General features: G+C 42.6%; 1 protein-coding gene across 2 annotated transcripts; it reads left to right on the plus strand.

Annotated features, from left to right (window-relative positions):
- The first annotated feature begins 1,951 nt into the window (after nt 1–1,951).
- Nucleotides 1,952–13,611, plus strand: LOC121398019 (sterol 26-hydroxylase, mitochondrial-like). 2 transcript variants are annotated; one of them, XR_005964073.1, is made up of 10 exons: nt 1,952–2,421; nt 4,547–4,737; nt 6,169–6,368; nt 7,186–7,383; nt 7,480–7,643; nt 7,876–8,042; nt 8,614–8,695; nt 12,261–12,461; nt 12,732–13,034; nt 13,307–13,611. XR_005964073.1 is itself a non-coding variant. In XM_041576386.1 (9 exons), exons 1-9 carry the CDS (start codon nt 2,116–2,118, stop codon nt 12,849–12,851), a joined length of 1,629 nt encoding a protein of 542 aa, XP_041432320.1. In that variant the 5' UTR covers nt 1,952–2,115; the 3' UTR covers nt 12,852–13,611. The 2 variants fall into 2 exon arrangements, 1 of the variants encoding a protein (XP_041432320.1); XM_041576386.1 differs by having other exon boundaries at nt 12,732–13,611.
- The last annotated feature ends 324 nt before the right edge of the window (nt 13,612–13,935 follow it).

The following is a 13,935-nucleotide window of genomic DNA, read 5'->3' on the forward strand; positions in this document are numbered from 1 at the left end:
TCCTGAAGCACTAAAGTGCATTTGAAGTTCAAATGTACCAAACGTACAAGTATCAAAAAGTATCAGACCCACGGATCATTCAATTGTCCAACCCCTTCACCCACAGAGGTCCCCTCCCGATCCGATCACCCATTCACCCAATTCTATGTCCCTATCAGACGCCTGCCTAACCAGAAGCTAAAATGCGCATCTGTGTTTGATGGGCGGTGCTCCCCAATCATTTACTCTTTGACTTTTACAATTATATATAACGCACGGGGACCATTGTAAGCAATTTTCCAATATTCATTCATTCCACATTATCAATAGTTTAAAAGTTATTTGTAGGTATAATTGCTACTGAAAGCAGCATTTGTTTATCCCTTTCTGTAGCAGAAGTTCCTCTCCAGGTCTGTTAATGGGTTGAGTTCTGCTACGTTAGCAGAAATGCAGAGAATATAAGCAGGCAATTTGCATTTTTAAATAACTGGTGAAATGTATATTGGGAAGTTCCTTAGAATGACAGTTCTTTCATTATGAGGATAAATTGTTTTTAGGTAGAAATCCCCTTTGCATTGCTGTAATGATGGCCATTGTAGCCCTGGATGTTTTTAGGTTTTAAGAACTATGAGGCTGAATACATGTGTAAAACACATATAGAACAATATAGTAACTGCACGTCTAGGGGGTCTACGGATAAAATGCATTCCCCTCCCTCTTGGCAAGGGACATCAAAGATATATGCAAGGTTTTGTTGCTCTTTAAATCCTAACCATACAGTGTCGGACTGGGATACCAGGGGCCCACCAAAAAACTTTGGACCATGGGCCCACTATCCAAACTATTATTCCTCTTTTCCTCAATTAACCTCTTTATTCTCCTAGTCTTTTATGTCGACTTACTATACTCCATTCTTCCATTATTAACCCTATTTTTTCCCATAAAGAAATAGGTAATGACCATGAAATAGGCCAAATGGTTAGTAGCAAGAGGCCCACTGACACCTGGGCCCACCGGGAGTTTTCCTGGTATCCAGGTGGGCCAGTCCGACACTATAACCATCTCTATCATTACAGCAGTGAATTTAATACAGAATAAGAGAGAACGGCAGTATTCATAATTCCCAGTGGCCCCTATTTATGTTGGACACGACAGTCTTGATTTACAGCCCTCAAAAAAGGAAAGGTTTACCTACAGTTGGGTGGTGTTTTAGGGATATCCTAGGTTTGAGAACATGGCGGATCAGTGATATGTCTTAAATGTCCCTGGAGATATCAGTCCCACAGATAAAACCCCTATTCTCTCCTTAAAAAACAGCACAAAACATAGCTTTTGCAAGGCTGGTGCATACTTAGATGTAATTCAGTCAGAATGAATTGACTCTATACCATATGTTGAGAATGACTGTAAGCTCAGGTAACTGACAGCAGTCTGTGGCATATGCTGTGAATCCACAAAAAATAGGAATCAATTTGGGGCATTTTGTAGATATAGCTCTTAAATACTAAAGCATGGCCTTCATGGCTGGTATGTTTCAAGAAAAAGGAACATATTTTCTTGCATTGTGAGCTGTGCCATCTACTTTAGTGAGTTCTCCCATGAATCACCTGTTGAATCCTATGTGCACAGCCAGGCCAACACAGAAGCTCCCAAAGCAACGATCAGATAATAACAGGTGTCTATGCTGGCTGGCGGGAGACAACCACATTAACAGACCAATGTGCACACTGACAGAACTGGAGTCCACCTGTCCATGTGCACAAGCAGCCATTTTGTGACTGAAATCTGCTTGGTGACAATGAACACACAATTTGTGAGGAGGGGGGCTGAATCAGAGTAAACATGATGTATGCAGTGTGCCATTACTCTTTGACAAGCTTTAGTGTTAATAAGACATACTTATTAACCAAGCTCTCTATGTTTCAGCCAGTACAGGGAAAGGCATGCGTGCAAATCTAACAAACAAAAAGCACATTAGCAGTCAGTGCTGGATGCAGGAGAGATATACAGCAAGCTGAGTGCAGACAAAGAATGTGGGAGTTACCACTGTGCAGCCAGAAGCCTTTACAGTGATATGGAATCAGCAGGGGGAGTTACGTGGCCATATTGTATAACACTCTGTACTGACAGTCAGCCATGACAAGGCTTTCTTGTCTTATGCAGAACTCAAGGCTGAGAAGGAACATCCAGGCTTTAGCCATGATAAACTCTGCTTCCAGGTCCAGGCATTGCGTTCTGCCCCTGGTCAGGGGAAGGGGCTGTTGGCTGCTACAGTCAGTCAGGGGGGTGAGTGTGAGCCAAGGGAGGGAAGGGGCTGCATTTGGAGCAGTAGAAGAGGAAAAGAAAATGAAAACATTTGAAGACTTGCCTGGCCCTTCGCTTCTCACCAATATATACTGGGTGTTCCTAAGAGGGTACATGCTCTACACTCACGAGTTACAGGTAGGTGTTAAACCCTTTTAGACTAATATACAAACACAAAATAGATAAGCCCTCTGTTCTATTTGTATCCCTGCCTTCCTGTTTGCAGGAAACAGAAACTTCTGCATTTCTCCTGCTTCCATTTCCTTTTATACTTAGCAAGATCTCCCATGGAATATTTCGGGACTTCTTTGTTCTGTCACACTTTGAATGACCATTTCCCCATCCCACAAGGCTTAAAATTGCTTGGTTGACAAAATGCTTGAAACCACCTGTCTGCCATTATCCGGAGGGTCTATTTGAACTATAAATCCCAGAATGAACTATAGAACTATAAATCCCAGAATGCTCTGCAAGTTGCAGGTATTTAGAAACTGGATATTTGATGTAAGAGTGTTAGTATGCAATGAAATAAGCCATGCTATGAGGTACCCATGTAAACACAAAAAAACCCCTCTGCACTGTATTAATCACATTAAGAGATTTTGTCTATAAAGCTACAATGATATTGCTTGCCCCTTATTTGAGATATTACTTTGTTGACATCAATGGAGTGACCCTGGGCAAATACCAATAAAAGCTTGCTATTTGCTGATAATACTCTCATTACTAAACTGTTAACCACGTTTCCCAACGTAACACAAACTTTGGTTTGTGCAGGGCCAGTACTGGTATCCAGAAAAGGGGCAACACTAACCCCCATCTTTGTCTGTGTCTGAGGTCATTTTATCCTTTAGCACTTTTCCAAATGAATTCAGGTGCAGGATATGGGAGGTGGCAGTCTGGTCTATTTCTAGGGTTGACACAGAGATGGGGTTAAATCCAGTTCTAAACAATATATCTGCTACTGTATGTCCTGTCAGTTTCAGTAACTGGCATTGTTGTCCATGTGTGGGTAGTGGTGCAGGCAGGCATTTACTGTAATTACACTGTTTAGTAAAATTTAGAGCTATGGTCCTGACATGGTGGTGGTGTTTTGTCTTCTGTCCTGCCATTGAGCTGCTTCTTCCTCACAGGTGTAACAATTACCTGCTGTGCACTTCCTGCTCCTCCATTACTTCTTCCTACTCTCTGCCCTGCCCACTTCTCATTCACCTGAACTGCAGGCAAGTTCCTCAGTCAGTGACAAGTGCAATTAGAGCATCATATTTCCCTCATGGGCCCCCTTTAGGTCCCCCCTCCCCAGCCACAAATCCCTATTTGACCCCCCCCCCACCAGAGCGTACCTGTGCACGTCATTTCTTTGATCAGGCGGGGGGTGGAGGTCAGAAGCATAGGCTGTGTGGGTCTGGGCCTGCGGGGCCCATGTGGGCTGGAGCATCAAGGCCCTCACCTCACCCCCACGGGCCTCCCTCCCTCTGCATCTCCTCCCGCCAACGCGTCTGGTGGGGGAGTGGAGGTCAGGGTCTGTGTAGAGCGGGTCTGGGCTGGTGATGTCCATTGGGTTTTTTCCCGGTGTTCCGCTGGCCCAGTCCAACCCTGGTCTGGTGCCTTCCAGACATTGGTAACTGATCTGCCTTTAGGCATTCTACTTATAATCCCCACACTAAAGTTATGACAGATTAGGGCTTAACTCCACGGGAGGCTTTGTAGGATGGCGTTGGAACGACAAAACACATCGCTTACAGATGCATGGGTCAAAATATAATGGGACTGAGACAAAAATCTGACGCCATCCGACGTGACACGACTGTCGGATGGGAACGCTGCATCTCCATCCGACAAGATAAAATCTGAAATCTGGTGTCTGACTTTTTCTCTCATTGAAATGATGATGGGGAACTTTCCTATTCTGGGGGGGTCCTAAAGTACAAGCAGGGTAGAAATTACTATAGACGCTCATATCAATCTGTGCCTAGGGTGACACTTTTACCTAAATCTAGCGGCAGAGCTGACGGGGTACGCATTTCACTGTCCTGCAATTGTGGCAGTGCCACCAGGCTGAGGTATGGTGCCTAAGGCAGCCCTGGGTACAAGATAGTGGTAGGCCCTAGTGCTCTGGATGCAGATGGGACTAAGCAACATGCCTCCCCTTATTTTGTGCCACCCTAGATAGTAGGGTTAGTATGTGTAGGAGAGAGGTGGCAGTACTACTGTTTACTGTAAGAAATAAGATGGTAATCTGCCCACTGATTTTTCTATTAAGACTATTTATAAAAAGAAGTATGGACCCATGTGGAAATCTACTCTGGGACGCTACAATACAGTGAATATTGCTGACGTCGACATCTTGGAAACGTTACTAAGGCAGGAGGGAAAGTACCCTATGAGGAGTGACATGGAGATCTGGAAAGAGCATAGACGCCAAAGAGACCTCTCCCTGGGCCCTTTCACAGAGTGAGTCTGCAGTAATTTATAGTTTTATTTGTTTATTAGTTTATTAGTTTATCCATAAACCAGTACTGGGTATCAAAAACACAATCTCCTTAGTTGGTAAGGGTTCTAGAGGACCCACACTGTAATCAGATGCAGCTCTGATACATGTTGTAAGCAGCAATTCTGCCCTACTTTGTGGCGGAGATTCTAGCTATCTTTATAACAAAGCATTCTGTCACAATGGGACAGATACTATCTGCTATCAATGGTACGCAACAGTCCTACGCTGCTTTATGGCTGAGATTCTAGCTATCTTTATAACAGAGCAATCCTCTCTGATCCCCTATGGTAAGCAGCAGTCCTGCCCTGCTTTATGGCTGAGATTCTATTTATCTTTATAACAAAGCAATCTATCACAATGGGACAGATGCTCTTTGATCCCCATTGTAAGCAGCAGTCCTGCCCTGCTTTAGGCTAAGGCCACACTAGGCGATAGTGCCGCGATTTGACTCGCGGCGACTTTTCACCGCGACTTTTAAGCCGCAATCGCTGGGGAAACTTTTGCGCTGGCGTCTATGGGGAATCGCGAAAAATCGCCAGCGTAAAAACACACGCGGCAATCTTTTCTCTACTGTCGCTCGAAATTGCCTCGCTAGGCGATTTCGAGCGACAATAGAAAAAAGATCGCCGCGTGTGTTTTTACGCTGGCGATTTTTCGCGATTCCCCATAGACGCCAGCGCAAAAGTTTCCCCAGCGATTGCGGCTTAAAAGTCGCGGCGAAAAGTCGCCGCGAGTCAAATCGCGGCGCTATCGCCTAGTGTGGCCTTAGCCTTATGGCTGAGATATTAAGGAATGTGCTTTTGTGCTAGTGCTGTATGCTACATGCCAATATTTTAATAATATTAAGGTGGCCATACACGGACAGATAAAGCTGCCGATATCAGTCGTTTGGACCGATTTGACAGCTTATCTGCCCGTGTATGGGGGCTTCCGACAGGTCTTCCCAATCGATATCTGGCCACGATATCGATTGGGAAGGTTTGATTTTTAACCGACCATCCCGTCAGAGCCCCTTGGCGCATCGTAATTCGATCGTTCGGCCATACAGCCAAACGTTCGAATTACCCCCGATATAGCCATGCTGTTTAGTGGCATATCGGGGAAAGATCCGCTCGTTTGGCGATGTCGCCAAACGAGCGGATCTTTGAGGCTATGGCCACCTTTAGAGGGAAAGAAGTGAGACATGGTAAAATTAAACAATACAAAATTAAGGGCAATATGAGAATGGGTAATGGGACAGAATATAATAATGGCTGACTCAAGAGATCAGGAGAGATACAAATTGTCAAAATTTGTATTGCTGAAATATGAGAGCCTTATCATTTCCACTGAATTGTTGGTTATAGTTCTTATGTGAGGCAGTAAAGCGCGTGTCCCTTTTCTCCCACCAGGGAAGGCCATAAATGGCACACTCTTCGCTCAGTGCTTAACAAGAGGATGCTGAAGCCAGCAGAGGCTGTGCTCTACACAGGGGTGGTAAATGAGGTGGTGACTGACTTTTTGGTCAGACTAGATGAGATGCGATCAGAAACGCCATCTGGTGACATGGTGAATGACATTCCAAATGCGCTGTACAGATTTGCCTTTGAAGGTATTGGGCAACCTCTACTAGACACCTTATAATTGTGCTAGCGTTGTCCTGTTTTTTTCATTGCACAGAAACTCTGTTTCTGCTGAAGGTCTGTCATCCCCTGCTACCTGTTCCTTTACCTAAGATCTCCTTTCTGCCTTCTGCAGAAATCTTAATTTCTGTTGGAAGTCTCCTCATGGCCTTAGCCTCATGTACCTTGACTTCCCCAGTCACACGCACTTTACTGGAGGCCAAATGCCTTTCCCAGTCACTTGCACCTCTACAGGAACCCAGCTCTAGCCATCTGCCTTCCCCAGTCACCTGTACCACCACATGAACCCAGCTCTGGCCATCTGCCTTCCCTAGTCACCTGTACCACCACATGAACCCAGCTCTAGCCATCTGACTTCCCTAGTCACCTGTACCATCACATGAACCCAGCTCTAGCCATCTGACTTCCCTAGTCCCCTGTACCACCACATGAACCTAGCTCTAGCCATCTGATATCCTTAGTCACCTGTACCACCACATGAACACAACTCTAGCCTTCTGATTTACCTAGTCACCTGTACCACCACATGAACCCAGCTGTAGCTATCTGACATCCCTAGTCACCTGTACCACCACACGAACACAGCTCTATCCTTCTGACTTCCCTAGTCACCTGCACCTCTAAAGGAACCCAGCTGTAGCCTTCTGCCTTTCCTAGTCACCTGTACCACCACATGAACCCAGCTCTAGCCATCTGACTTCCCTAGACACCATCAATTATATGGGCAGATCTGAGCTTTTCACATGACTATACACAAGTATATGATATGTAATTTTTCCTTCTAAGGCATCTCCTACATCCTGTTTGAGACCCGGATTGGCTGTTTGGAGAAGCAAATACCAAAGGAGACTCAGAGGTTCATAGACTCTATCGGAGCTATGTTAAAGAACTCTATCTTTGTGACTGTTTTTCCACCGTGGACCAATAATTTACTTCCATACTATAAACGTTATATGGATAGCTGGGACAATATATTTGCATTTGGTAAGATTTTACTGCATGAAACAAAAAAATGTGCTTTATGTTACTAATATACCATTTAGTGGTTGGCACATATCATTTGACTTATCATATTCCCAGGGAATAAGCTGATTAATGAGAAGACGAAGAAGATTGAGGCTCGACTTGAGAGGGGCGAGGAGGTGCAGGGAGAATACCTGACCTATCTGATCTCCAGTGGCAAACTGACTGATAAGGAAATTTATGGCAGTGTGGCAGAGCTGCTGTTAGCTGGGGTTGATACAGTAAGTAATTTAACAGAAAATAAATAAATGCATAAATATATATATATATTCTACTCTCTCTTCATTATCTGTAAGACAATAGCAGCACAGTTCCCAGGTGGTTATACTTGAACCTCCAGATGCTGCTGAATGGCTGTCAGTAGTGTTCTGAGAGTTGTAGTTTAAAGTCTAAAGTTTGTACATTCTCCTTATAGACAATGGCTTATTGGAGTGAATGTTCTCCCTTTCACAGACATCCAACACGCTATCCTGGGCATTGTACCACTTGGCTAGACAGCCAGAGATTCAGAACTCCCTGTACCAAGAGGTGATTGGACTGGTTCCAGGTCAAAATATTCCCACTTCTGAGGATATCTCCGGAATGCCCCTACTACGGGCTGTGATAAAAGAAACACTACGGTAGGACTCGTGCCCTAAACTGCACAGGAACCTGGAAACTGGCCAGGGAAAGTAGTGAAACTTTGATTCATTCTAAGTACAAATCCAAAGAAAATATTTAGGGTTGGCCTGCAAATGTTTCACCAATGCTTAAGTAATTTAGCATTTTTTAAATTATAAGCAAATAGCTATATATCGATCATGTTTATTAAACATGACTTGAGTAACTGTTATTAAATATTGCTATTCCCTCCACTGCTTGTCCTGTCTACATAAACCAGTGACACAATGTGGCAGTTGTCGGTTCTTCTCCTGAGCATGCATACATTATTACAGAGAAAAAGGAAATCATTTATTTGATTAAAATGGAGTCTATAATGATATATGGCCATCCCATTATTCGGAGCTTTCTGAATAATGGGTTTCTGGATATCGGATACCATACCTGTACTATATGTGATATTTGTTTGGGTTAAATCGGGTCTTTTCTCAACTGTCACCTGGTGGAACAATGGATGTTCCGTTAGAAATGGGTTACTAGGTTTAGATGCTCTATTGAATTCACAGAACCCTTGTAATTTGTTTTCTGTAGATTATACCCTGTTGTACCTACCAATGCCAGAGTGGCTGTAGAGAAGAGCATCACCATTGGAGATTATTACTTCCCAAAAGATGTAAGTAGTAGAATTTAAAGGTATCTAAAAACGGCTCACCCGCTATTTTGTTGCTGGACTACAAACCCAAGTTTACCATGGGTTAGAGTTTACCATGGTTTTATTTATAAGGCAATATTGCTCTTAAAAGAAGGCAAGGCCTATTACTGGTGGAGGGGGTGCTAAAATGTTAGGCAACCCCCAGCAAATATAATTGCTTACCTGAGACCCTGGGCTGGTGCTCCTGTTCACTGAAAACTGCACCAGATACTGCAAGAGCTTTTCACTCTACTGAAGATGGTGCTCCTACTTTAGTACCCAGACTGGTGCAGTTTTAACTAAACATGAACATGGACACAGTGTCTCGGGTAAGCAATTATAATTGATTGGATGTGCCAAACATTTTGGCATCCCCAGAGATAGTGTTCTTGCTTTACTTTTCCTAAGCTCTACATGGCTATCTATCTACAGCTCTACATGGCTATCTATCTACATCGGACCCAATAAAATGCACAAGAATCCTCCAATGATAAACCCTCCTGAACTTAAGAAGTCAGAAGGAAATGTGGCTTGGCACAGCCTCCCAAACTAAGCCATGATTTCCCATAGGTTTCTCAAAATCCTTTTCATATAGATATGGTTATATAATGTTAGAAACCCATAAGTGCCCTCTGATTCTTTGCTTATTTGGTACTGGAATAGACCAATATTGTCATTACACACCAATCACAGGTCTTTGTATCCGGTTCGTTTCAGAAGGCACACATTTAATCTTTTTAAAAGAACAGTTTTGTGTAAAAATAAAAATTGGGTTAATAGATAGTATGTGCAAAATAAAAAATGTTTCTAATATAGTTAGTTAACCAAAAATGTAATGTATAAAGGCTCAAGTGACTGGATGTCTAACATAATAGCCAGAACACTACTTCCTACTACTTTGCAGCTCTCTAACTCTGAGTAAAGGTGGCCATACACGGGCCGATAAAAGCTGCCGACAGACCGTGTCGGCAGCTTATTGGCCCGTGTATGGAGCCCCGCGACGGGCTTCACCGATCGAGATCTGGCCGAAAGTCGGCCAGATCTCGATCGGATGGGACAGAAAATCCCGTCGGATCGCGGCCGCATCTATTCGTTGATGCGGTCCCGCGATCCGACCGCCCGTTTGGGCATCGTTAGGATCCGATCGTTGGGCCCTAGGGCCCACGATCGGATCAGCCCGATATTGCCCACCTCAAGGTGGGCATATCGGAGGGAGATCCGCTCGTTTGGCGACATCGCCAAACGAGCGGATCTCTCCATGTATGGCCACCTTTAGTCAGCGACTTTAGGGGGGGGGGCCACATGGGACTTATCTGTTAAGTGAGTTTTCAATTGATCCTTGGCATTCAGCTCAGATTCAAAAGCAAACAGTTATGACCCATGTGCCCCCCCTCAAGTCATTGATTGTTTACTGCCTGGTAACCAATCAGTGTATACCAAGAGAGCCGCAAAGCAGGTTATTATATTTAATTGGTGGATGTTTTTTGAAGGTCAGATTACTGGAGCTGGTAGGGTAGAAAAAGACACATTATCGCTATGATTAGTGTAAATCAGTTTAATGGAGCAAAATTCCATGTCCCCTTTAACTGCATCAGAGGTATATACCTCATTATTATATTTTATGTAGTTATGTAGAGCTTTACAATAATGTTATGACATGTTATAAAATAAACTAACTAAACAAGGGTTACTAAATATATGTGGAAGATTGAAGGAGCCCTACACACAAGAGCTTGCAATCAAAATCCCTGCCATATAGTCTTAGCCATGTGGGATCCCCTCATTCTTTGTTTAAGGTTTCTCCAGCTGCTCTGCCAAACAGAGCCTCCTGTAGGCTGCCAGTCCACTTGTGGACTAACAAATAGCGAATTACAGCCCTTATTTGGCATCCCCAAGGAACTTTTTTTCATGCTTGTCTTGCTCCCCAACTATTTTTAGACTTGAATGAGTAAAAAAAAGGTTGGGGACTCCTGCTTTCACCCCTGCCTAACCCTCCATAGATCTGTCCATCTGCGCCCCCTAGTTCTCTAAAGTAATTTACCAAAAACTTTATTACAGATGCAAGATAACTGACCAGTGAGAATGCAGCTTTCCAGCACTGACAGCCATCTTGCTGTTATCTCAAATTTAAAGGTTAACTTGTAATTTTGGTTTCATGCTATTACAAATTTCAGTCATCAGGATGGAGGACATATTGCTGTTATAGAAAAACTACAGGACTCGTTAATAAACACTGGGCAAATTTGCATATGGTCAATAACCCTTAGCAACCTTCATTATTAGCTTTTTCAGTTGCATGCAGAACAATAAAAGCACACAAACCTCATGGATTTCACGAGTTACTGCCAAAGTGTAAAATGTTTATAAATGGTCCAGCCTCAGCTGGAACAATGAACATGGATTCAGACTTAAGGGAAGGACACACTGGACGATTTGTCACCAACGTTTTATAAAAGTAAATCGCGGCGACAAGACGATCGTCTTTTTTGAACAGACGATTCACAGCGACTATTGGCACAGAGCGATTTGTATCCCATTACTCTGTGCGGTACGTGCTCCACCCAAACCGGAAACGGTTTGTGCTTCCCGCTGTAACCTGGCGTCTTTACGTGCTTGCGTCATTGTGTTCGCATTGTAATTTGAATACAATTGCTGCTACTTATCTGTATGTGTGTGTGTGTCTAGGAGATCTCAGTGCTTTTCTAAGTACATGCTATTTCTGATAAATCGCTTGGAAAAGGGTCTCAGTGCGTTTTGGGGCTACAGGCGATTCACAAACGCGCTGTGGGCACAGGAGCTGGCGTCTTTCATTTGGTTTTGTTCAGAGACAAAACGAGCGATATGTCGCCGCGATTTGCTTTTTAAAAACGTTGGCGACAAATCCTCCAGTGTGTCCTTACCCTAAAGGGGTGGTTCACCTTCAAACAACTAGTTGTTTTCAGATAGATCACCAGAAAAAATGACTTTTTCCACTGACTTTCTATTTTCTATGTGTGACCGTTTTTTTCTAAAATTGAAGCGTCAAGTGTCTTTTTTCACCTTCTGAAGCAGCCCTGGGAGGGGTGGGGTCGCCGACCCTGTAAACTGTTCTATAAATGGATACATTTCATATTTTTGTCCCTGCCGAGCAGAATCTCGTGGGTTTCATTACGGGCAGCTGTTAGAACTGATACAATAGTTCAGAGTCTGCACCTGAATTACTGAGCTGCCAATCTCAAACACCACAGACAGGGACATTCAACTTTAAACTTAGATTTTGGAAAAACAGTAAAAAAAAATAAATAGTGGAAAGTAATTGGAAAAGGTCTTTATTTCTGGGGAACAATCTAAAAACAACTGAATTGAAAAAAGTGTTTGGAAGGTGAACAAAATGAAATAAGAAAGTAAAAATCTATGTTGGAAATTAAAGGCAGTTCAGAGGCTTATAATCAGATTAACCTAAATTCAATTTGAGAATAAGATTAGTTTCCTAAAAATCCATTCCACACTCTTTTTCTATGTTAATTAGAAAACAACAATAACATCTTATATCCAAATTCTATTGCAGACACTCTTTGCTTTGATGCATTATGATATATCACGGGATGAGAACAATTTTCCAGAACCAGATAAATTCATCCCTCAGCGCTGGTTCCGAGAGAGTCGAGTGAAGAACAACCCTTTCAGTTCTATTCCCTTTGGATATGGGGTTAGAGCCTGCGTTGGACGCCGTATTGCTGAGCTGGAAATGCACATGTGCCTGTCCCGGGTAAGTTTGGCAGAGGTCAGACCCCCAAATGATTACTAAAACATTACAGGAATCTATCATGCTTGGTCTTTTCTATATCAACTTCCTGCTAATACAGGAAGCTTCATGTTTACTGATGGAGGCCCTGCACACTTAAACAATATGGCTACTGCACTCTGCGGTATATTGATAAATCACTGTAACTTAACCTAATACAGAGCACAGTGTGCCTTTGCCTCGTGGTCCTTTATTAGAGTGGCAAGCATTATCTTTCCATTTTGTCTTCCTCAGATAATAAAAATGTATGAGGTGAGACCAGACCCTAGCGGAGCAGAAATAAAATCAATGGCAAGGATTGTACTGACACCAAACAAACCGATAAACCTTCAGTTCCTGCCGAGGAACCCATGACGTCAGCATGATCATGGTACACTTGTCTAGCTATCTAGACTCTGCTTCATGATGTCAGTCTCCTCTGACCTGTCTTTGAAGTTATCGTGAAAGGATTTTAAAATCAACTTTATCTTTAGACAAAATCTTAACTTTGATTTTACCATGGCTGGACTAGCCAGAGTACCCGATTATCCCCTCCCAGCCAAGGACAATTTTTATTAGCCTTTTCTTATTTCCACCATAGGTCTATACAAATTTAGCACTGTCTTCATATAATTGTTGTGAAAGTGGTGAATGTGTATGCCACCTACACATTGCAAATCACACTTGGGTCAAAATTTATATATGATATATATATATATATAATTACATATAGCACTTGATTTAACCTGGTGATTTTTATTTATAAGGAGCCTTACTGCTTTCACTGATACCATGTGAAAATGAAAAATATAACACATAGCTTCTATGAGGCATTCTTCTATCTAGTTTTGTATATAACATGCTTTTACCTACTTGCACCGTGCACATACCTGAGTGCATGGACAGCAACTCCGTATCTAACCCCTGCCTTAATCTCGTAGTGCAAATCTCTCTGAATGTGCCCCCCTCCCCCATTGTTTCCTTGTAAGATGCCTAATTTTTACTTCCAGGAAAAGAACAAATACACATGATAATATTGTTTTACTACCTCAGTTGTTCGAATATTAAAAAAAAACCCAAATATATTCATTTATCTTCCTGTATATGATTCTGCAATAAAATAATTGTTTTATGACATGCTGTGTGTGTGTGTGTATATATAGATAGATATAGATAGAGATATATATATATATATATATATATATATATATATATATATATATATATATATATATATATATATATATATATATATATATATATATATATATATATATATATATATAGATATATATCTCTGGCAACTACAGCGTATGTGTGTATATATGTATATATGTGTGTGTGTATATATATATTAGTGATGTACGGGCCGACCCAAGGCCCGCGGGACCCACAAGTTTACCCGCAGGTCGGGCGGATTCGGGCCGACCCCTGGACAAAATGTGCGGGTCACGGGCGG

Source organism: Xenopus laevis, chromosome 9_10L (assembly GCF_017654675.1).
Source record: "Xenopus laevis strain J_2021 chromosome 9_10L, Xenopus_laevis_v10.1, whole genome shotgun sequence".
NCBI lineage: Eukaryota > Metazoa > Chordata > Amphibia > Anura > Pipidae > Xenopus > Xenopus laevis.